General features: G+C 35.4%; 1 protein-coding gene across 1 annotated transcript in view; it reads left to right on the top strand.

The window, feature by feature from the left end:
- The first annotated feature begins 1941 nt into the window (after window positions 1–1941).
- LOC131855692 (octopamine receptor Oamb) overlaps window positions 1942–24574 on the top strand; it is a 47377-nt gene continuing 24744 nt past the window's right edge. The window contains exons 1-2 of the mRNA XM_059206992.1: window positions 1942–2059; window positions 19825–19967. Coding sequence (XP_059062975.1) covers window positions 1942–2059; window positions 19825–19967 — 261 coding nt within the window. The remainder of the gene's footprint in view (window positions 2060–19824; window positions 19968–24574) is intronic.

Below are 24574 nucleotides of genomic sequence, written 5' to 3'. Positions count from 1 at the left end.
TTCTATGGTAATTGCGTAAGATTTTATAATAAACTGCCAGAATCTGCATTAAATCTGACAGAGAGGCAATTCAAATCTTATATTAAACAATTTTTATGTAAAAAATATATTACAGGATAGACGAATTCATAGATGACAACATATCAAGTAAATAATTAGTTTATTAGCATACAACGTTATAATTTAATTTTCTCATTGCTTTCTTGATTTAATTGATTGATTTTATTCAATATGAAAGCGTTACAAGGTTTTTGTATTGATTGCCGCATGCATTCTTATGTAAAATTTGAATACTATAACTATCAGATGGCAATTGTAAGTAGCTTTGACGTAGTCTAGTGTTTTGAGTAGTCATGCTAACTAAAATGTCCAGACTTGTGGCGGCGTGGTGGGCATTGGGATAATCGATAAAATATGGTCGAGCGCAGTGATGGCTGGCTCATCCGTCATACTCGTGAACAAAGTGCTGCTTGACGGACTGGTCTGCTCTAATCACTATCTGATTTTCTTATTAATTGTTTAAAACAGTGGGTTATATATTCAATATTTTTTTCTATTTGAGTATTTAATATATATGCTAATTGGTGGTTTGTATTCACACACTTAAACTTAAAAATGTAAAGTAATAATAAAATTATTTAAAATACAGTTTTGACAAGTTTCTTGCTTGTTCTTCTTGTGATGAGGCAGCTTTCCGAACGAGTGGTATATTAAAAAAAATGTGATATCTATTCAAAAGTGCTTCAATGTAAGTTTATTTGAATAAATGATTTTCTATTCTATTCTATTCTACAGTATAAGAGGTAAGAGGCATGCGATAATCGATATAGAAATCGCTACGCACTCAATACGGATGTAGACTCAATCAATCATTACATAGTATAAAACAAAGTCGCTGTCGCTGTCTGTCCGTCCCTATCTATGCTTAAATATTTAAAACTACGCAACGGATTTTGAGGCGGTTTTTAGTGATTCAAGAGGAAGGTTTATATATATAATACATGTATACCCGTGCGTAGCCGGGGCGAGTAGCTCCTCTCTGTTATGAGGGGGTCAAAAGTGGCTCCAAATGTTCATGTAAAACTACACACGGTGCTGCTCGCCAGTTCTCTTACTTGAACTTGGCTTTGACACGCTCCCGCGTATCTAGATTTGCTAAAAAGGATTCCGCTCAGCGTATTCCTCAGTTAGTAATAATTTCATTACCTTATCTCACTTTTTAAGCGAAATATAACTTACAAAGTAAGCTATAAAGTGGATGAAATAGATTAGACAGAAATACCCACGCTGTCGACTTCATACAAAGTCCAATTCGGTAAAGAATAATATTTACAATAAGATATCAAAGCATATTTTGAAGTGCTCGATAAATTTCAAACGACTTTAATGATACATTCACCCACGCCGTATGTTGATTCAAATATCATGGTAATATACTAAATGTCAAGTTAAATAATGTGTAGGTACACCATAATGTCAATAGTTGACAATTATTCTAACAGTTTGTGTTGAATTGGTTAGTTAGAGTAGTAGTAGTAGTAAAATAGAAATAGAAATAAAAATAATTTTTATTCAAATAAACTTAATATAAGCACTTTCGTAGTACGTACCGATTTCTATGTTGATTATCGCATGCCTCTTACTTGTTATAAAATATCTTATTGAATTAATTATATAGAAAAAAACATATATTCAAAAGAGCAACACACAAGTTTCTATAACACAAACTCTGTCTAGTACCTATAACACAAACTCTGCTTACCTTGGAACTGTGATTTTGTTAGTTGGCGCTGTGTGAATTGTTCTGAGCTTATTGTTATTCTCTTTCTAATGCCTATATTTGTCAACAGAAGAGAAGAAGACAGAATGCGGGTCCGATAGTTATATGCGGGCGATGCGCCGCGCGGGAGGGCGCGCCCTCCGTCCTGCGACGCGCGTAATATGCGCTCGCTGAACGAGTCAGCGTGCGCGGCGCTGCTGGAGGACGTGCGCTGGGACGAGCCCGCCAGTCTCGTGAGCCTGGCCGTGCTGGCCCTCATTGATGTACTGGTCATCGCCGGTAAGAATTTGGATACTAATACACTGTAATGGCCCTTCCGATCGATCCCCCTTCTGAATCAAACGGTGGCCGTGCTGGCTCTCATTGATGTACTGGTCATCGCCGGTAAGAATTTGGATACTAATACACTGTAATGGCCCTTCCGATCGATCCCCCTTCTGAATCAAACGGTGGCCGTGCTGGCCCTCATTGATGTACTGGTCATCGCCGGTAAGAATTTGGATACTAATACACTGTAATGGCCCTTCCGATCGATCCCCCTTCTGAATCAAACGGTGGCCGTGCTGGCCCTCATTGATGTACTGGTCATCGCCGGTAAGAATTTGGATACTAATACACTGTAATGGCCCTTCTGATCGATCCCCCTTCTGAATCAAACGGTGGCCGTGCTGGCCCTCATTGATGTACTGGTCATCGCCGGTAAGAATTTGGATACTAATACACTGTAATGGCCCTTCCGATCGATCCCCCTTCTGAATCAAACGGTGGCCGTGCTGGCCCTCATTGATGTACTGGTCATCGCCGGTAAGAATTTGGATACTAATACACTGTAATGGCCCTTCCGATCGATCCCCCTTCTGAATCAAACGGTGGCCGTGCTGGCCCTCATTGATGTACTGGTCATCGCCGGTAAGAATTTGGATACTAATACACTGTAATGGCCCTTCCGATCGATCCCCCTTCTGACTCAAACGGTGGCCGTGCTGGCCCTCATTGATGTACTGGTCATCGCCGGTAAGAATTTGGATACTAATACACTGTAATGGCCCTTCCGATCGATCCCCTTCTAACTCAAACGGGGATCGAAATTACGTTCGAACGCCTAGCGGTGCCCTCAGACTAAAGTCGTATCCGTCAGGCGGTAGCTGGTTATTACACTGTAATGGGCCCTTCGATCATCCCGAACTGGACGGGGGTCGTCCCAATTCAAACGGGGATCGAAATTACCACGACCTGAGCCGAAGTTCGGACACTCTAGCGGAGCCCTCAGACTAAAATCGTATCCGTCAGGCGAGAGTTGGCCTTCAACCGCTCCATAAGTCCTTCCGCGGGTTTGGAGCGCCATTTATACTCGCCCCCTAACGTCCGGTGAAGCTGTAAAGGTCAGCTGCGGCAAACAGCATTAGAGTAGTCCGAAAAAAAAAATTTAATGGAACACATGAGGCCACCAGTCTCGTGAACCTGGCTGTGCTAGCCCTCATTGTACTGGTCATTGCCGGTAAGAATTTGATCACTAATTGTTACAATGCAATGGAAGAAATCCGCACAGTTCAATTTCTTGCCAGTTCCTCTCAAATGAATTTACATACTGAACTGGACGGTAGGGAAAGGATATTAATACAAAACACTTTACTTTCATAAGCGGCTAAAATATCCTTTATGAATATTTTGATTTGATTTGATTCCAGAAAAAAAATCTTTACAAAAAAAATTACTTATTCTACTACTCTCTGAAAACGCTGCCTTACTAATACTATAAACGCGAAAGTTTGTTAGTATGGATGGATGGATGAATGGATGCATGTTTGTTACATACATATCATAACAGCCTGTAATAGACCAAGTCTCAAGACGAAGGTTTACGATCAATGTGTGTTGCCAGTGATGACTTACGGAACAGAGACGTGGTCGCTAACTATGGGCCCCATCAACAAGCTCAGAGTCACTCAGAGGGCAATGGAGAGGGCTATGCTTGGAGTTACTCTGCGTAATCGAATCAGAAATGAGGAGATCCGCAGAAGAACCAGAGTGTCCGACATAGCCCGAAGAATTGCGACTCTGAAGTGGCAATGAGCAGGGCACATAGCTCGTAGGACAGATGGCCGTTGGGGCAGTAAAGTCCTCGAGAAGATGCAGCGTGGGAAGGCCTCCAGCAAGGTGGACCGACGATCTGGTCAAGATCGCTGAAAGGCATTGGATGCGAGCAGCGCAGGACCGATCGTCGTGGAGATCTTTGGGGGAGGCCTATGTCCAGCAGTGGACGTCTTCCGGGCTGCGATGATGATGATGATGATGATGATGTAATAGATCAACATGAATAAAGATATATATTGATTTCATTAAATTTTGACTCTTTCACGCAAAAACTACTGAACGGATTTTGATGTTCTTAATTTCACAGTAATATACATTACATATCAAAACAACACATACTATAAATTACACGCGGGTAAAACCTCGGGCAATAGTTAGTTATTACTCTAACAATAATGTAAGCTGAGTAAAACGGAACGTAAATATTTACCGAAAAATTTCGATAGAAATTATTACTACCGCGCTTGAGTGAAGGGAGACGTAAGGTCTCTGAATAGAGACAGAACGAATATTGAATACTAACATCGTAATTTTAATTTTATTACCAAGTATCTCTCAAGATTATTTATATCTAAATATATATACTTGATACGGCACGATGATTTCATGAAAATTATTATTGAGGGGAAAATAGAAGGAATGAGGGGGAGGGGAAGACCAAGGAATAGCTACATCAAACAAATTGAGGACAAAATGGGAGTCGTGTCGTATCAAGAATTAAAGAGCATGATGGAAGATCGCGGAAAGTGGCAAGAGCTCCACCGACAAGAGCGTAGCTCTTAAATTATGAATGAATGAATGAAATATATATAACTCAAAGGTGACTGACATAGTGATCTATGAACGCACAGCCCAAACCACTAGATGGATCAGGCTGAGACTATGCATGCATAAAGCTACTATGACGTAGGCATCCCCTAAAAAAGGATTTTGGTAAATTCTACCCCTAAGGGGATAAATTAACGCGAGTGAAGCAAGAAGGGGATAAATTAACGTGAGTTTATATATATAGGTGTCTATGTCTAACATTAAATGAAAACAATATCTAGTAGAATTATGTACGTTATAGACTATAAAGCTACTATGACGTAGGCATCCCCTAAGAAAGTATTTTGATAAATTTCATCCCTAAGAGGATAAATCAACGCGAGCGAAGCCGCGGGCAAAAGCTAGTTGGCTTATATATTCGATACGCTAAATGCAAATCGAGCTATTAGTAATCGATTTTCTAGTCCATAAAGAATCTGTAAGCTTTCACCTTCAAAAGGTAGGATTGCGTTATTAAGTTTTCAATCACGTTCTCGTTGAATATAGTGGGTGACCAGGGTTGCCACACTTCATCATCATTACATAGTATAAAACAAAGTCGCTGTCGCTGTCTGTCCGTCCCTATGTATGCTTAAATCTTTAAAACTACGCAACGGATTTTGAAGCAGTTTTTTTAATAGATTGAGCGATTCAAGAGGAAGGTTTATATATATAATACATGTACACCCGTGAAAAGCCGGGGTGAGTAGCTAGTAAAACTATATTAAAACCACAAAATTATTATCTTCACATAGTACAAAATTAAGTCACTTCCGCTGTTTGTTCGCTTAGATCTTATAAACTACACAATCTGTTTTAATGAGGTTTTTAGTAATAGATAGAGGACAGATATGATAACTCAATTTTTTTGTATACCCGTGCGAAACCGGGAACATAATACAATAAAAAATTTTTATATATCAAATTATTTGAATAAAGATTTCCAACTTTTACAATCTTACTTTTTTTTTATTTACCGCTCATTCAGAAAGCTGTGTCGTCACAAAATAGAACGATCGAGAAACTTGCAAGATATTTATAATTGACCGTAATAAATCAGTGCTGATTTCGACTTGTAAAATGTGAACTTACAATGATTATTTAAAAGAGCAACGCGCAACGCAAGTTTCTTGCTCGTTCTTCTTGTGATGAGACAGCTTTCTGAATGAGCGATAGATAAAAAAAAATGTTATGACTATTCAAAAGAGCTTAAATTAAGTTTATTTGAATAAAAGATTTTCTCTTCTATTTTATTCTATCTTAATCGTTGATATTATATATATACATTAACGATTAAGATAGAATATTGTAGTTTTATTTAGATCACACTTAGATTGTGGAGTTAACTACCTGCCGAGGTTTTCTCACGAGACTACAGCATGTTTTTCAGAATATATTAAGTTTCTTAAGAGTCGGCAGCATACACCCCTGGTGTTCAGGCGTCTGACGATAACCGTTTACCATCAGATGGCCCGTATGCTTGTTTACCACCTACGTGGAAAAAAAACGTTGCTCTTATAAATTAATTGTTGTACCTTTATATCATCATCATCATCATCATCAACCCACTGCAGTCCACTGCTGGACATAGTAAGTTTATATGTTTAAGTTGAAATGTGTGAATACAAACTACCAACTAGCGCTAATTCACTATAAACATAAACAATATATTTGTGCATACAAGAGTTTGTCGATCCGTTAAAAATATATAATAATTTTATTATAACACAAGGGACAAACGAGCATTGATGGAATGATTACCGCCGCCCATCAGTCGTTCACACACAGTACAAACATTTGTATGATTGTCTGTCTTGGTTTGGGTGGTTTATGTATTTGTTTAAAAATACATTATGAATGTGTTTACAAAAAAATGTATCTATGTATTTATATCAGTTGTCTAGTAACACAAGCTCATTAGCAACTAGATGGCGTTTCGCATTATCTATTATTAACTCAATTTTTTTTCAACCTTGAACATCAGTATTTTTATTTATCAAATTGAAATATCGATTTCCAATATTACAATCTCTTACAAGCATAAGAATATCTAAGGAAAAAGTCCAAGAATATCGTCTTTCTACGTTGGTGATCCTGCAACCCAGCACGTACTACATTTTTTTTTTTTTTGTTCTGCTGTTGAATGTTACCAGCATACGTTTCTCTGACTGACTTTATACGTATTAGAGATAAGTGGGTATTACGTACCTTTTTAATAACATATGGATTACTTAGATGGCGGTCGTCCACCGTGAGTTTTCTATAAACTTTTTGCCACGCACTACCACATTTTGGAATCTTCTTCAGTCGTTCACTCTTGGAAGAGTGGTGGCTTTTATGATGATATCTGTTTATTGTGCTCATTAGCAACCGAGCTCCTCCCAATCTATCTCCATCTGGTCCGGTACTTTGCTGTACAATGGACTTTTGTGTAGCAATCCATCTCGTTGGTGATCGACCCCTAGAACATCTGCCCTCAACCGAATCATCGATAATAAGCGTGTTGCAAATCTTTAAAACTACGCGATACCTTCAAGAAAAGAGTTTATTCCTTCTTAAAAGGCCGACAATGCACTTGCAATTTCCCTGATATTGCGGGTGCTCATGGGCGGCAGTAATCACTTACCATCAGGTGAGCCGCAAGCTCGTTTGTCCCGTATGCTACATACCTATAGTGCTGTTCATGTATATAGGCGATTGTGCATATCACCTTTTTTATATGATATATATATCTTTTATATATGTATTTTAAATATTTTATTATGTTTCGTTCCATTTTTATTGTCAATTTAAAATACATGTCTTTTACTATCAGGTGAGTAGCTAGTAAAACTATATTAAAACCACACAATTATTATCTTCACATAGTACAAAATTATGATATGTCAAATCTCCGTGTTTGTTCGCTTAGATCTTATAAACTACACAATCTATTTTAATTTTTTTTATGTTAGATAGAGGAAAGATACTATTTCAAGAAAGTTCATGTATAATACGTGTATCACCAGTATGCGATATAAAAAAAATCAAAAATCTAATCAATACAATAAAAAATTCTTTATTAAAGTAAACTTAAATTAGTTGAATAAAGAACTTTTGAACTTTTGAAAAGTCTTACTTTTTTTTTATTTACCGCTCATTCAGAAAGCTGTGTCGTCACAAAATAGAACGATCGAGAAACTTGCAAGATATTTATAATTCACATCTGTAATAAATCAGTATTTCGACTTGTAAAATGCCTAACTTAAACGATTATTTAAAAGAACAACACGCAAGTTTCCATGCTCGTTCTTCTTGTGATGAGACAGCTTTCTATATAAACATACATTGTAAAAAAACTGTTATGACTATTAAAAAAAAATTAAGTTTATTTGAATAAATTATTTTCTATTCTATTCTTCTACTTTATTCTATCTTAATCGTTAATATTACTTTTATAGTTTTATTTAGATCACACTTAGATTGTGGAGTTAACTACCTGCCGAGGTTTTCTCACGAGACTACAGCATGGAGTTTTTCAAGAAGGTAGTAACATAGATGGCGTCACCTTAGCGCCCCACGTACAGTACTTTGTAGATAATAGTTATTTTTAGAACTACAATTGGATTATTAGAGCATTCAAAGAGTAGCGGTTGTTGTGTGAAGACATGGTCGAACAATATCACTAAAAGGCTCATCACTAACCTAGGAAGCAGGTCAGTTTCACTTAATTTAATATGTTTATAGGATTAATTGCTTTTTTTATTTTTAAATACATTTTTCCACAGACATATTCGTCCGTGCCTTTTTTAATTTACTTTTATATTATTATATTTATTTAATTTCCACTTTTGTACAACTCCAGCTGTGATGTTACAATTTGCCTAACAGTGACACCGAGGCAGACCTTATCCGTCTGGCCCAGAACCACCGCTGGCCGGCCGGGTGAGTTGACAACATGCAGTGTCACCCATCTTTATTAGGAGGATTAGATTTACCAATATGCATATACAATTATATAAATCTTACACTACTACTAATTTCACAGTTTTCATTACATTGTGTTGTATTGTTATAGGTATTGTATATATATATATATATATATATTGTTGTATTATTATGTTATAGGCTTAATTGCTTAGTTTGTGTAAGATTGTAATGGTATCCGTTATGTACTGAGATTATATACGTGTAAGGAGAATAAACATTATACGGAAAGTATGATTTTGGGTTTTAATTATATCAACTATTTTCACTAAAGATAAAATATAAAATAATTATACAGTCCTTAGAAGCCTCAGTCGTTAAAAGCAATGGTAACTACTTACACTCTGACTCAAAAGGAAATAGTTCAATAGCTATGAAAATTAAATTAGAGGTTCAATAGGATTTTTTTCAAGAAATCCATAATATTCGCTAACGATGCAGCTACCATATGTGTTTTTTAATCTGTCAAATTCAGTTGTTTCATTCATTCATTCATAATTTAAGAGCTGTGCTCTTGTCGGTGGAGCTCCAGTCACCTTCCACGATCTTCTATCAGTCCTTTTACCTGTTGATACGACACGACACCAACTTTTTCTTTAACTTGCTTGATATGCCGTGTCTCAGTTGTTTATCAATTACAAAAGATATTATATATCCTTTTTTAAAGTATTATTTGAAAATTAGGTTTTTCTACAATACATTTCAATTTTCTACCTTTCTATATATAGTAACATGTTCTTGCGGTAAATGGCACTAGTTAATCAACTAATGGGTCTTCAGACCCTTAGGTCAACATGAATACAACCACAGGAAGCTAATTTCGAAGTCCCATTACGTACGTATTCAAATGGCCCTTACAATTTTGGCTTAATAAAGGAAAGTAACTTGAATACTAACTTGCAATAATTTATTAATGTATCCGTAGGTGATTTTTTTTTTTTTTAATGGCGCAACTGTATAAGTTAACGGTAAACAGCAAAAGTGGGGGACGATAGACGAAGCCAGGTAACCTATCCGGCGAATTCGTCAAGAATTAACGACCATAGTAGAATAGAATAGAATAGAATAGAAAATCATTTATTCAAATAAACTTAATTTAAGCACTTTTGAATAGTCAACATTTTTTTTTAAATTTACCGCTTATTCGGAAAGCTGTCTCATCACAAGAAGAATAAGCAAGAAACTTGTGTGTTGCTCTTTTAAACAATCCTTGTAAGTTCACATTTTACAAGTCGAAACGTAACTGCCAACTACCAACCAAAACTAATTTATTTAGGCTCAAATATAAAAACACAATAAGATTGAATCAGTCTAGTGATAAGAGCAGACCAGTCCCTACAAGCAGCACTCGTTCACGAGTATGACGGTAACCAGGAATGCGTGGAGGTCGACCTGACCAACACCATACGCTGCACTGTTACCAAATTCAAATTCAAAATATCTTTATTGATGTAGGTCTATTACAGACTCTTATGATATGTCAAATCTACCGTCAGTTCGGAATGATTTCGAAATGAGAAGAACTGACAAGCAACTCAGCTCGTATTCTTTTCAAATAAATGTTGTACCTGTTTACAATAATACAGATTCATTTTTAAATTCAGATTTGTGACCACCAGCATATGCTTCTTCAAAAGCAAATAGTCTAATCAGTGTTCGTAACACTAATGGGACTCGTCTCTATTACTAACAATCCCCTACAGTTCCTGTAATTTAACGGCCACCATGGTCTAGCAGAGAGCCTTACTTCTGATAGTCATAGGTTTGGTTCCTAGCACAGTACAAACATTTGTATTCATGAATTATTAACCGGGTCTTAACGAACTAGTTTTATGGCAAAAAAAAATTTATTTACTTCTCTCGAAGTTTCGATTAGGTTGCACATTTATTTATATGCGCCTAAGGTCCTTTCTACTGATCTCCACTATTAACCACGAGTGCTCCGGGAGGCGATTGAAATTAAAAAAATACTTCAATTTCATCAGAGAGGATGGCTTAAAATTATCATCTGCGTGGAATCCAGTCATCAATAAATTCAAGCCAATTTCAGTAGCATCTACAGTCAATAAGTGTACGGATACCGTAAGTGCTGTGTGTCGCGAACTTTCGTTGAACAATCTAGTGACGGTAGATGAAAAAACTGCTGTCACCAATCTACATTGACATCGCTGTTACTCCAGTCAGCTCGTGACCACGACTAGTGCAACCTAGTCGAAACGTCGAGAGAGGTAAATACCTTTATTTGCCATAAATTTAGTTCGTGTTAAGACTCGGTTAATAATGTAAGTAATGTAGGTCAAACACGAAAGTTTAAAAATAACTACGAGTATGACTGTTATATGTTTCTATATGTTTGTTATATATGTTTCTTCAACTCATGAATATAGGTATATATTTTTTAATTTAATAAGTTCAATAATCAATAACATTTTTATATTGCACGAGCTTCGACTTCGTCCTCGAGGAATTTAACCTTATTTTTCTAAAATAAATGTAGTCTAAGTTACTCCTCATTACATCAACTACCTGCCAAAAAAAGTCCCGTCAAAATGAGGCCAGCTATTTCAGAGATTAGCCGGAACAAACAGATAGACAGACAAACGGATAAAAATTGAAAAAAATGTTATTTTGGTGTATGTACCGTATTTATATTCATATTATATTACAATATTACAAACAGACACTCCAATTTTATTTATATGTAAAGATGTATAGATTATATTTATATCAGTATAATTAATAAATAATAATTAATAATTAATTTGAATAAATATTTAAGTTGAATTTGTAAATTGAATAAGTTATTTGACACTATAAAAACAATGTTCCAATTTCGTTAAATTAACTTTAAAAACGCTCACGTTCAAAAAATTCATATTATCAGGTAAATGATTATAAAGACAGACATACATATTTAACATATTACTCTTCTTCTCTCTTCTTTCTTAATCTTTAAAAAGTAAAGAAAACTTGCTAAAAATGGCAAAATCTATATTGATGTTAGACCCCAGAATATACCTATTGTGAGTTTAAATTCAGCACGTTGACAGAAACAAATTCTTGAGGTATAAATATCTCAAGAATTTGGTGTGGTAGATAAAAACAAATTGTTATGACTATTCAAAAGTGCTTAAATTAAGTTTATTTGAATAAATGATTTTCTATTCTATTCTATTCTATTCAAAAACGTCAAGGAACATAATAACAATCTGTGACTCCACACATCCTTACTAATTATAAACTCGAAAGTAACTCTGTCTGTCTGTCTGTCTGTCTCGCTTTCACGCCAAAACTCAACCGATTTAAATGAAATTCGATACACTGATTATCAAGACCCTGACAAAGGACATAGGCTACGTTCTAATGCGAATAAAGGGTTGTAAGGGGTTGAAAGGGGAGATGAAAGTTTTTATGGAAGTTTTATCATTTTTAAAGCTAGATGATTGAACTTATATTTTAGGATACTAATTGAATATATAACGTCATGTATTTTTTGGAATTATGTAAACTCGGTGGAGGGCGTCGATATACGCAACGCAGTTTTATACTTCTGTGAATATCATCGTTACTTCAGTAAATTAGTACACATATTTTCTGTTTTAAGTAAATAAATAAATAAATATAAAAACTGAGGGGGGTGAAATAAAATAGGGGATGAAAGTTTGTATGGAAAATTGTCACTTTTGAAGTTAGAACACTGAAACTTTTAGCATCGTTTACATTATAGATTATATTTTCTTTATTTAGACAAGGTCACTATAAAACGTGGAAAAAATCGCGTGCACAGCTAGTATATTATAATCGTGTGTTTTGTCCGGTATTTCTCGTTCAAGCTTTAAGATAGCATTTCTTTCGCCCCTACATAATGTACATTTAATAAAGGGTTGTAAGGGGTTGAAAGGGGAGATAAAAGTATTGTCATTTTTAAAGCTAGAAGATGGCTACTTATGTTTTAGGTTGCTAATTGAAAATTAAATTTAAGGGGCTAAAATAAAATAAGGGATGAAAGTTTCTACGAAAAATTGACATTTTTGAAGCTAGAACAATGAAACTTTTAGAATCGCTTACATTATTGATTATATTTTCTTTATTTAGACAAGGTCACTATTAACGCGGAAAAAGTCGCGTGCACAGCTAGTATGTTATAATCGTGTGTTTTGTCCGGTATTCCTCGTTGAATCTTTAAGATAGCATTTCTTTCACCCCTACATAATGTACATTTAATAAAGGGTTGTAAGGGGTTGAAAGGGGAGATAAAAGTATTTGTCTTGTATAATTGTCATTATTAAAGCTAGAAGATTGAAACTTATGTTTTAGGTTGCTTGATGTTATAATATATATGTTATAATCGTGTGTTTTGTCCGGTATTCCTCGTTCAAGCTTTAAGATAGCATTTCTTTCACCCCTACATAATGGGGCGTTATAAATAATATTACAATACACGTCAAGCTGAAAAGAAAGCATTTTATCAGATTTATAAAGGAAAGGGATACGTACGAGTGTATGTGGTGAGATGTGCTTTAAATGAAATTAAATGAAATTCGATCGATCTATATACCGAATTGGACGGTAGGGAAAAAAATATTATAATGTAAAAACTTAACGTTCATAAGCGGCAAAAATGTCCTACATGAATAAATGATTTTTGAATTTGAATTTGAATTTGAATGACTGATTGAGTGATTCACACAGCGCCATCTAGTCCTAAGCTAAGACGAACTTGTGTTATAGACAAGAGATATAAATATTTAATTTTTTTTGTAAATACATACATAATATATATAGAAAACACCCAGACCGAAGCAAACAATGATACTCATGAATACAAATATTTGCACCGTGGAGGAATCGAACCTGCGACCATCGGAAGTAAAACGGCATGCCAAACGGAGACTATGTTAAGTACTCAATCAAAGTGAATCTTACCAACTGAACGTCTATAACGTTTATAATTGCACTAGATATTATTTTCATTTAATGTTAGATATAGACACCTATATAAATATACATTGTAAATAAACTGGCTTTAAAAAACAAGTAATTCAATTGAGTTCCTTGCCAGTTCTTCTCAATTGGATCTATATACCGAACTGGACGGTAGGAAAAAAATTATAATGTAAAAACTTGACATTCATAAGCGGCTAAAATATCCTACATGAATAAATAATTTTTGAATTACATTAATAATTACATGATAAAGATACAATAAAAAAAAACCTAAAAGTTAATTGCTAAGATTGTCTCGTATCGTATCTGGCTTAAAGGTTCCCATAACGCTCGCAGCATTTCCACGTTGAATTGCTAGGGAAATCCTAATCCAAAAATAAATAAATATATTTGATATTTTAATTTGAATTTTTCGAATTTTGATATTATGCAAAAGAATAGGGGATTAAGACTGCTCAGTTTTGAAGTAATTTGAAAAGGATTTCTCAACTTGATGATGACTGGAACGAAGCTGTAGCGCTACAGCTATTTGCACACCGGGAACAATCGGGGTTTTATAAAGTGACGCCAGCTGTCCGCGACAGTCCACGGGAAATATTGAAAAACTTCTGAATAAATAACAAGCGGGGACAGGGGCGCACAAAGCAGCGGACGGGGCAAAAAAAGTTATAAGGAAACATGAAGACGTAAGGCATTAATTGAAAAAGGCGTGTTTACTTGAGGAAGTTAACAGCGCTCACTCTTTTGCCAATTGTTAATTTACAGACATAAATATATACAGGAAAGTAGGCTGCGATGGTATGGACACGTGAAGAGAAAGCCGCCTGATTACGTCGGAAACCTGGCACTGCAACTTTCTATTCCTGGTCGAAGGGGCAGAGGCAGACCAAGGAAGGGATGGGAAGATGTTGTTGCTAGGGACATGATAGAGTGTAAGGTCTCTGAAGACGATGTCCGGGACAGGATAAAGTGGCGGACAAAAATAGGGAAAGCTGACCCCACCACCATGTGAGATATATAGCCAGGAAGAGAGAGAGACAGACATAAATATATACACACAACTGCGTAATAAAAACAAATAAATATTACGAACAAATAAAAAAAATAACAAAAAATTAAGTTAATTTATAAGCGGTCGATGTGGGAGCGAGAGGTGTACCAGCAAAATTAATAAACAAGCTTCTAAAAGCTCACCTCCTGTTTAGGACAGCAGTAAGTTCTATACTAGAACATGTATCTAAAGCTGCACTAGACAAATTCTTTATAGTATAATTTTTTCGGTATATAGATCCAATTGAGAAGAACTGGCAAGGAACTCAGTTGAATTACTTTTTATTTAAAAAGCCAGTTTATTTACAATGTATAGGTAGTTCTATGTGTAACATTCAATGAAAATCCCGTACATGAACAACTATTGCCATGCACGCTCGTCATTCATGTAACCGTTTAGTGAGTAATAGGCTTTGCTCAGTAAATTTGATTTAACAGATGTTTGTGAATTTATTTAAGAGTAATTACAATATATCCTTTGGTATCTTATTGTAAATTTTTATACCTATTCCCATAAAATACCTATTGACTTTTTCTAAACGATACTTGGGGACAGCAAGTTTGTCTTTAAATCTAGTATTAATATTATGAATATTGCCGTTTTTTGGACTCATGCTGGTGATCACTCTATTCTCCCAAATTTGAATTTAAATGCATCTGTAATATTGTAAACATGTACAACATTTATTTGAAAAGACTACGAGCTGAGTTTCGTGTCAGTAGTTCATCTTGAAATCATTTCGAACTGACGGTAGATTTGACATATCATAAGAGTCTGTAATGGACCTACCTGAATAGAGATATTTTGAATTTACGACTATAGGTGACGGTAAGAGCGTGACATTCCGTTAATACACATTTAAGGCAACTCCGAGCCACGCAGTTTCCTTAAGATGTCGTGAGTTACATAAAAAATAATATGTAAATGCCCTTCCACCGAGCATCCTCAATATACCCAATAGGTAATCTAAAATTTCACGCGGTAAAAAACTTGAGAGAATCGATCAAACTTAACAATTCTCCCCGTCCAACTTTGTATTGAAAAAGTAACTTGGCAGGGCTCGCGATGTTTGGTAAAAATATTCCGCTAAATGAAAATAAACAGAAGTTTTAATGGAGAGGTAAATAAGATAAATGTACTTTGAAATGTGGGACTGGACAGCGACTTAGATGCACTGAGGCGTCCCTACCATTAAATAGACCTAATGGCATGGGAGCGAGAAGAATGAAGCTTTACTTTTAAGAGCATCTCGTGTATATAGGGTTAAGGAAAAATATAAACAGTTATAATATTTAATGTTTTTAAAAGCAACAGCTTTTAAAAACATTAAATATTATACTGATAACTAGCTGTCCCGGCAAACGTTTTGTAACCTTTGTTCTAACCACACAGACGAACATGTAACGTTACTGTTCTAGACACGCGGGAGCGTGTCAAAGCCGAGTTCAAGTAAGAGAACTGGCGAGCAGCACCGTGTGTACGAACCATTTGTCACTCAGGTTTACCATATACGAAATATACTATAGCCTTCGCAAGTGCTAAACCTGTTACCTTATCTATTCTCTATATATTATCCTAAGTATATATATAAATCTCTAATAACTTGGCGACTTCTCTTTTGTCGTAGAAGTCAACAATCAGACAAAATTGAACTTAATTTCACATTTATGTTTTTGATGGGATATATTACAGATAACTTGAATATATGTGAGGACTGGTCTGTTTGGATTACGAACACTAATTAGACTATTTGCTTTAGCAATAACATATGCAGGAGGTCAGTCTATTCTCCCAATTTTGAATTTAAAAATTAATCTGAATTATTGTAAACATGTATAATATTTATTTGTAAGGAATACGAGCTGAGTTTCTTTACAGTTCTTCTCATTTCGAAATCATTCCGAACTGACGGTAGATTTGACATATCACAAGAGTCTGTAATAGACCTACATGAATAAAGATATTTTAAATTTGAATTTTGAATATATATTGTAAAATATTAATATTCTAAGTAAAGGGTTAATTAACCCTCCGTTTGCAACGTGTGTTATTCTACAGAGCGACTTTGCACGCGCCGTCTAGACGACGCATCACGGCCACATGTTCAATCATATGCAATTACCACGCTCACTGACGGGTTATAATTGTTATAATTACTAACTAACGGCATGGCTTTGTAGCTTATAGCTTTACTAGCGGGTCGCCCCGGCTTTGCATGGGTATTTAACAAAAATTAAAAATTAAGTGTAATAATTAAAAAAAGAACACCCTTGAATCCAGACACACAAAACAAATTGCAAAAAAATTAAAAAAAGAACACCCTTACACTTAAATTCAAACACACAAACACAAATTACAATAAATTAAAAAAAAGATCACCCCTTACACTTGAATTCAGACACACAAACACAAATTCCTAAAATTTAAAAAAAGAACAGCCCTTACACATTAATTCACACACACACACACACACACACATCACAGACATATATTTGATATTGATGTCCTCTATAAAACTATAATATATCATTTTGCTCTATTGTGAATAATTTATGATGGACTCGGTGGTATAGTGGTTTACCGCACCGCTTTAGTTCCGATGGTCGCAGGTTCGTTTAATGGCCCGGTACAAATATTGGTATTCATGAGTATGATTGTTTGTATCGGTCTGGAGGTATATTATATATGTAACTAGCTTCTCGCCCCCACTTTGCACGGGTGTACATGTATTATATATATAAACCTTCCTCTTGAATCACTCTACCTAGTAAAAAAACCGATTCAAAATCCGTTGCGTAGTTTTAAAGATTTAAGCATAGGGACGGACAGACAGCGACAGCGACTTTGTTTTATACTATGTAGTGATGATTTAATATACTGAAACTACAAGCACAGCTTTTAAATAAATAAGTGTAGCATTCTGATGACAAAAGAAAAAAAAGTTTCAAGTCGATACCGGATCGTTTTTAGAAACCGTTTAAGAACCTATTCAATACAAACAAACAAACAAATCTTTACACTCTATAATATTGACTTAATATCTTGTTAACGTTATAATGGATACGTTAGAAACTATTTGAGGGCGTTCCTCCCAATCTATGAATTTAGAAATCTTGTAAACTGTAAACTGAGTACCGAATAACTAATAATATTTATATTTTTATTGGGTTGTTTGGGCTATTATCAGGTGTTTGTTGCACCTGTAGCACTGCGACCTACATAGACCTATTGCTCGCCCTTTTTCAAAGTTCGCTACCTAGACCCGTCAGGGACAAGAATTGAAGGATATTCTTAGTAGCGATGGTTTTTATCTCCTCAGGGTAGAGTGTAAACTTTCCAAAGGAGATATTTCGTTTATACATGAGTGGGCTACAACCACATAGGATGTGTAGTGGCGTTTCCTCTTCAGTTTGGCAGAATCTGCAGATTTTTGTCGTGCATAGGCCTAGTTTTGGCATATGCTTGTTTAATTTGCATCCTGTGAGGGCCCTAGTCATCATGCATATGTTGTTTTTTTTTGTTGAAGTTACCTGTAACAAGGTTATTTTAGGTAGTTATTGAGGGATGTAGGTTATTACTCAAGGATTCAGGTTATGAACACTGATTAGATTAGATGTTTTTGCAATAGCATATGCTGGTGGTCACTCTATTCTCCCAAATTTGAATTTAAATGAATCTGTATTATTGTAAATATGTATAACATTCATTTGAAAAGAATACGAGTTGAGTTTCTTGTCAGTTCTTCTCATCTCGAAATTATTCCGAACTGACGGTAGATTTGACATATCATAAGAATAGAATAGAATAGAATAGAAATAATCTTTATTCAAATAAACTCATTACAAGCACTTTTGAATAGTCATATTTTGATTCTACCACTTATTCGGAATGCAGATTCATCATAAGAAGAATGAGCAAGAAACTTGTGTGTTGCTCTTTTTAATAGATGTTTTTTTTTATATAAATAATTACAGTATAACAAGTAAGAGGCATGCGATAATCAACATAGAAGTCGCTACGCACTCATTATTAATGTAAAAAGATAATATTGTCAGTGCTATAGATTTAAAGTTTATAAAAGTTTATAAGAGTCTGTAATAGACCTACATGAAAAAAAAGATATTTTGAATTTGAATTTGAATTTACTTTTTTTAATTTTAAACCACATAGGTGCTAAACAAGCACACGGCTCATCTGATGGTAAACGGTCGATATTATTAGGAGCGATGAGTTTTAACTCTAATTTATGGGTTAGAGTGTGTACTTTCCAAAGGAGATATATATTTCGTTACATATTTATTAATGAGCGGGATACAACCACATAGGATGTTGCGTTTCCTCTTCAATTTGGCAAAATCTGCAACGCACACTAAATTCTGGACTATTAACACAGCGCCATCTAGACCCACTGTTACGTAGAGCTTGTGTAATGGGTATTAGACAAATGATATAAATTCTTCGACATAAATCACTCAGACAGATACAAACAATCATACTCATGAATACAAAAGTCTGTACCGTGCGAGGAATCGAACCCGCGACTATCTATACAAATGCGATATGCAAAACCGCTAAACCAACAAGGCCATCATTAATCGCAATGTGACTAAAATATCATCATATATCTCATGTGAGAACCACTAATTATGATGACGAATTAGGCTTTGAAGCCGGCTACCGGAAGAGAAACCCCAAGTAGCGCCCGTGACTTGTGACACGGGTGTAGGTTTAAAAGGCCCTTTTAGAATGCATTAACACTCACCTTCACTACTTGCAGCGTCCCCCCAGGCCCAACTAAATCCGAGATAAACCCATTTCTAATACAATTCACTTTAGTATCCAAAATACAACCGGCACGTTCTGTGCTCGTCGACTGAATGCTGCGGTCTATTCAACGAAAGAGAATTATTCAACTACCGACCTCCGTATTTATAGACCGAAATCAGTGTAGTAGGGAGAAAAGGGGGGGTAATGGTTATCCTATAACAAACAACTTAGTTCGGTCCATAAATACTAGATGGCGCTATTTACAATATATGTAACAATCTTTACTTTTAAAACTTCATTAATACTAAACACAAACTACCTTCTTTGTGAACCTTAACACTTATATTTCTGTAGCTTTTATCAAGCAAAAAGAATAGAAGCTAAACTATAATGTTAAACAATGTATGTGCAGGTAACTGCCTGGTGATAGCTGCCGTGCTCTGCTCATCCAAGCTGCGTAGTGTCACCAACCTGTTCATCGTGTCACTGGCAGTGGCAGACCTGCTGGTCGGCGTCGCTGTCCTTCCGTTTTCTGCCACAAGAGAAGTTTTTGAGGTAATTTAACAATAATAATAATAAGAACATTGTATACAGTTTTAATTGCACTCGTATATACCGAAAAACAGAAAAAAGAAAAAAGTCAGATATTGAATACAAAAGAAAATAGACCAAGAAAAATGTTAGGACACTTGATACAGCACGATGATTTTATGAAAATTATTATTGAGTGAAAAATAGAAGGAAAGAGGGAAGTGGAAAACCAAGGCACAGCTACATCAAGGAAATTAAAGACAAAATGGGACGCGTGTCGTATCAACATTTAAAGAACATGATGGAAGATGGCGGAAAGTGGTAAGAGATCTACCGACATGAGCGTGCCTCTTAAATTATGAATGAATATATGTCCCTGTATGAGTGACGTCACTCGTTTTATCGTTGCGCTCGTATGTCCCCACACAAGGGACATCACGGGTTTTATCGTTGCGCTCGTATGTCCCCGTACGGGGAACGTCATTCGTTTTATCGTTACGCTCGTATATCTCCATACAAGGGACATCACTCGTTGTATCATTGCGCTCGTATGTTCCCGTACGGGAGGGGAGACGTCACTCGTTTTATCATTGAGCTCGTAAGTCCCCGTACGAGGAATATCACTCATTTTATGATTACGCTCGTATACCCTGTACCAGCAATGTCACTCGTTTTACCGTTGCACTCGTATATCCCCGTACAGGGGACGTCACTATTTTATCGTTACGCTCACATGTCCCCATACAATGGTCATCGCATCTCAACCGTTACGCTAATTCCGAGTTATTTGATAATTTTCTAAAACATACACGAAAAAATATATGAAATGGCGCAAAATCAAAAGAAGTTATTAAAATAATATAGGTGTTTCAAGTTCGAAATACTTACAAAGTTGCAAAAAAAAAAAGATTTTTTTATGTAACTGTATTTATGACCAGACTAGTTAAATACCAGTTATATATTATTTTGTAAATGCATACATAATATCCATAGAAAATACCTATACCAATACCAACAATGACACTCGTGAATACAAATATTTGTACCGTGCGAGAAACGAACCACCGACCATCGAGAGTATCAGTGTGCTAAACCACTAGACCACCGAGGCAGATGTTATAAATAACTATCTACAAAATTAAATACAAATTGTCGTATAAAAAAAACATTCTGTCCCGACATTAATAGACATAGCTATTAAAAAAATAGAAAGGGGTTGATTTAGGTAACTACTCTACAGGGTAAAATAGAGTGAAACTCGCCGTGCACGGTTCACTGAATTTTCAGGCTTTTAAAAAAGCCACAGTTGAGTTTTTTTCGCTTCATTTCACTGCCTTACAATGACATTGTACTGTAAAATGTTGCATTTGTTTGATGGCTAGCTACTCGCCCCGGCTTCGCACGGATGTACGTGTATTATATATACAAACGTACCTCTTGAATCACTCTATCTATTAAAAGAAACCGCTTCAAAATCCGTTGCGTAGTTTTAAAGATTTAAGCATACATGGGGACGGACAGTGACAGCGACTTTTTATACTCAAATTCAAATTCAAATTCAAAATATCTTTATTCATGTAGGTCCATTACAGACTCTAATGATATGTCAATCTACCGTCAGTTCGGAATGATTTCGAGATGAGAAGAACTGACAAGAAACTCAGCTCGTTTTTTTTTAATGTTGTACATATTTACAGTAATACTATTTTATTTAAATTCAAATTTGGGAGAATAGAGTGACCACCAGCATATGCTATATAAAAAAAAAAACAAAAAATCTAATCAGTGTTCGCAACCTGAACAGACCAGTCCCCACAAGCAGCACCCGTCCACGAGTATGACGGATGAGCCAGCCTTCATTGCACTCAACCATATTAGAGGGAGCACATCGACCCGGCCCACCACGCCGCTACAAGTTTGAACTTTATAGCGAGCATGACTGTTTCAAGTTACTCCACTGCGTCATTTATATTATTTACAGCATAAACTGTACCAATCACAGTTTTCACCCATTACAATATTTAATTTACATTATTTAAATTACAATATGTTATTACTAACTAATACTATGTAATAATAAGAAGTAAATCAGAATATATAGAAGCTTATCTATACTTTACAAGACTCTTGATAAAAATAGCTTCAAAATTCAATAGATGACAGACCCGTCGACTATACCAGATAAAATCTCCATGGAATATTATAAGGAACCATTATTTTAAGTAATTAGACACTTCCCCTGCCAACAGATGCTACAGACGAAGGGTTAATTTCAACGATCACTACCTCAAATTTGAACCTTACTGCTTCGCAACAACATAGATTTTACAAGCAACAAAATTGGGAACTTCCACCGTTTCGGCTTGAACTGTACCGCTATCAATTTAGTAGCGTGTTTAAAATGAAACAAGTGAAATATTCAGCAACAAATACGTAGTGGTTGAATTTAAATTTTATAACGAAGGGAATAAAGTGTATAGTTGCTTGTGGAAATATTGTTTTGTGGCTTGAGAGACGGATGATGGTTTTAGCGCTTTGTCTGTCAGTATAGAGGTTTAAAAAGTCTACCTGATGACAATTAGGTCAGCAGAGGCTTGGTGTCAACAGCCCTATTCAACTCTTCATCTAGATTCAGCGTTATTTTATATAAAAATTCTAACACGGTTGAGGTTTAATTCGTCAAAATATTCATAATAATTTTATATACGAGAATTTTTGTAAGGATGCTTATGAGATGTCTGTTCGGGTTACGGCCACTGGTTAGGTTTTTCTTTTTGACGAAAATTCAATAGCATATAATAATAGAGAGGTTAAAGAGTAATCGTCTATCGTGGTATGGGCATGTAAAGCGTAGGAATGAAGATCATATCCTAAGGACGGTGTTACATATGAATGTGGATGGTTATAAGGGTAGAGGAAGACCGAAAAAGAGATGGATGGACTGTGTGAAAGATGATATGGTGAGAAAGGGTGTAAATAACGGAATGACTGCGAACAGAGATGAATGGAAGAGAAAAACATATTACGCCCACCCCAAATAAATGGGATAAGGAAGAAGCAGATGATGATGAATAATAATAATAACCTCGTGAAAGCCGAAACTGAGAAAAAGAGAAAATATCTCGACCTGGCTCACGAGGTGACTGAAATGTGGGAGGTGATGTCCATCAAAATCATTCCAATCGTTATGTCGGTGAACGGTCTTATCTGGACTGGCAGACTGACAGACTGACAGATTGACAGACTGACAGATTGACCGACGGACAGACAGACTGACTGACTGACAGACTGACAAACTGACAGGCTAACAGATTGACAGACTGACAGACTGACAGACTGACAGACTGACAGACTGACAGACTGACAGACTGACAGACGGACAGACTGACAGACAGAGTTACTTTTGCATTTATAATATTAGTAGAGATTGAAGACCGCTGCTTTAGACCCATAAGGGTATACTTTGTGGAGTAAATTAAATTTAATCGCTGTATGATATATCGATTATAACTCATCTACACGCCTCCCAACAAATTGGATAGGAACCGAACAACTTGAAACACCGCCCACACGTCCCTTCAAAATAGCCTCACAAAGAACCCAAGATTTTCTCAAATAAATCTTAGAGAGGAAACAGATAAAGGCCGAGAGCAGACTGACAGATAAAATTAAATAAACAATATCGTAATAATATTATAAACTACTAGCTGTACCGGCAAACGTTGTTTTGCCATGTAAATTAATAACGCTTTAAACAAATAGGATAGAAGGGTGAAAATTTAGGGTTGTATGTATTTTTTAATGACACATAATAAAAATATATAATAATCTTTCTTTATTGGAACTAAAAAATATAATATTATGCATATAAATAAAAAATTTTGCCCAAAAATTTAAAAAGTATGTTAGGGGTGGACTACCCTTATCACTTAGGGGTATGAAAAATAAATAGTAGTAAAAATCGGTCAAGATTGGTAACTAACATTGTGACACGAGAATTTTATATATAAGATTTGTGTGTTTTAATTTTAATTATTTATGACATTTACATTAAATTATTATTTTCACAATTAGATTAGAGACCAGAGAGAGAGTCAATAGAGAATAAAGAATAGAGGTCAATTAGAGACCCACTCAAGAGTTCCTATGTCACGCTCTATTGGGTTGACTGAAAGAGATTTTAGAGATATTCTTCTTTTGTTAATATTAATTCTAATTAATCATCATTACATAGTACAAAACAAAGTAGTTGTCGCTGTCTGTCCGTCCCTATGTATGCTTAAATCTTTACAACTACGCAACGGATTTTGAAGCGAATTTTTTTAATAGATAGAGAGATTCAAGAGGAAGTTTTATATATATAATAATACATTTACACCCGTGAGAAGTCGGGGCGAGTAGCTAGTAATATATAAAATTCTCATGTCTCAGGTTTCGTGTTTATACTCCTCCGAAACCAACGATTTTGATGAAATTTTATATGTGAATATACACATAGTAGGTCTGAGAATAGGGTTATAACTAATTTGTATACCATTAAGTGTTACGGCTCACACCAAAAAATTTTTTTTTATATTTTTCGACTATTTTTTTTTATGATGTGGCATTAAAAATACATAGAACCCAAAATG

The sequence above is a fragment of the Achroia grisella genome, unplaced genomic scaffold (assembly GCF_030625045.1).
Source record: "Achroia grisella isolate CSIRO2021 unplaced genomic scaffold, CSIRO_AGI_Agris_v1 utg1462, whole genome shotgun sequence".
Taxonomy (NCBI): Eukaryota; Metazoa; Arthropoda; class Insecta; order Lepidoptera; family Pyralidae; genus Achroia; species Achroia grisella.
Note: the sequence above shows the minus strand (reverse complement) of the source record. Positions and strands in the feature narration are given on the sequence as shown.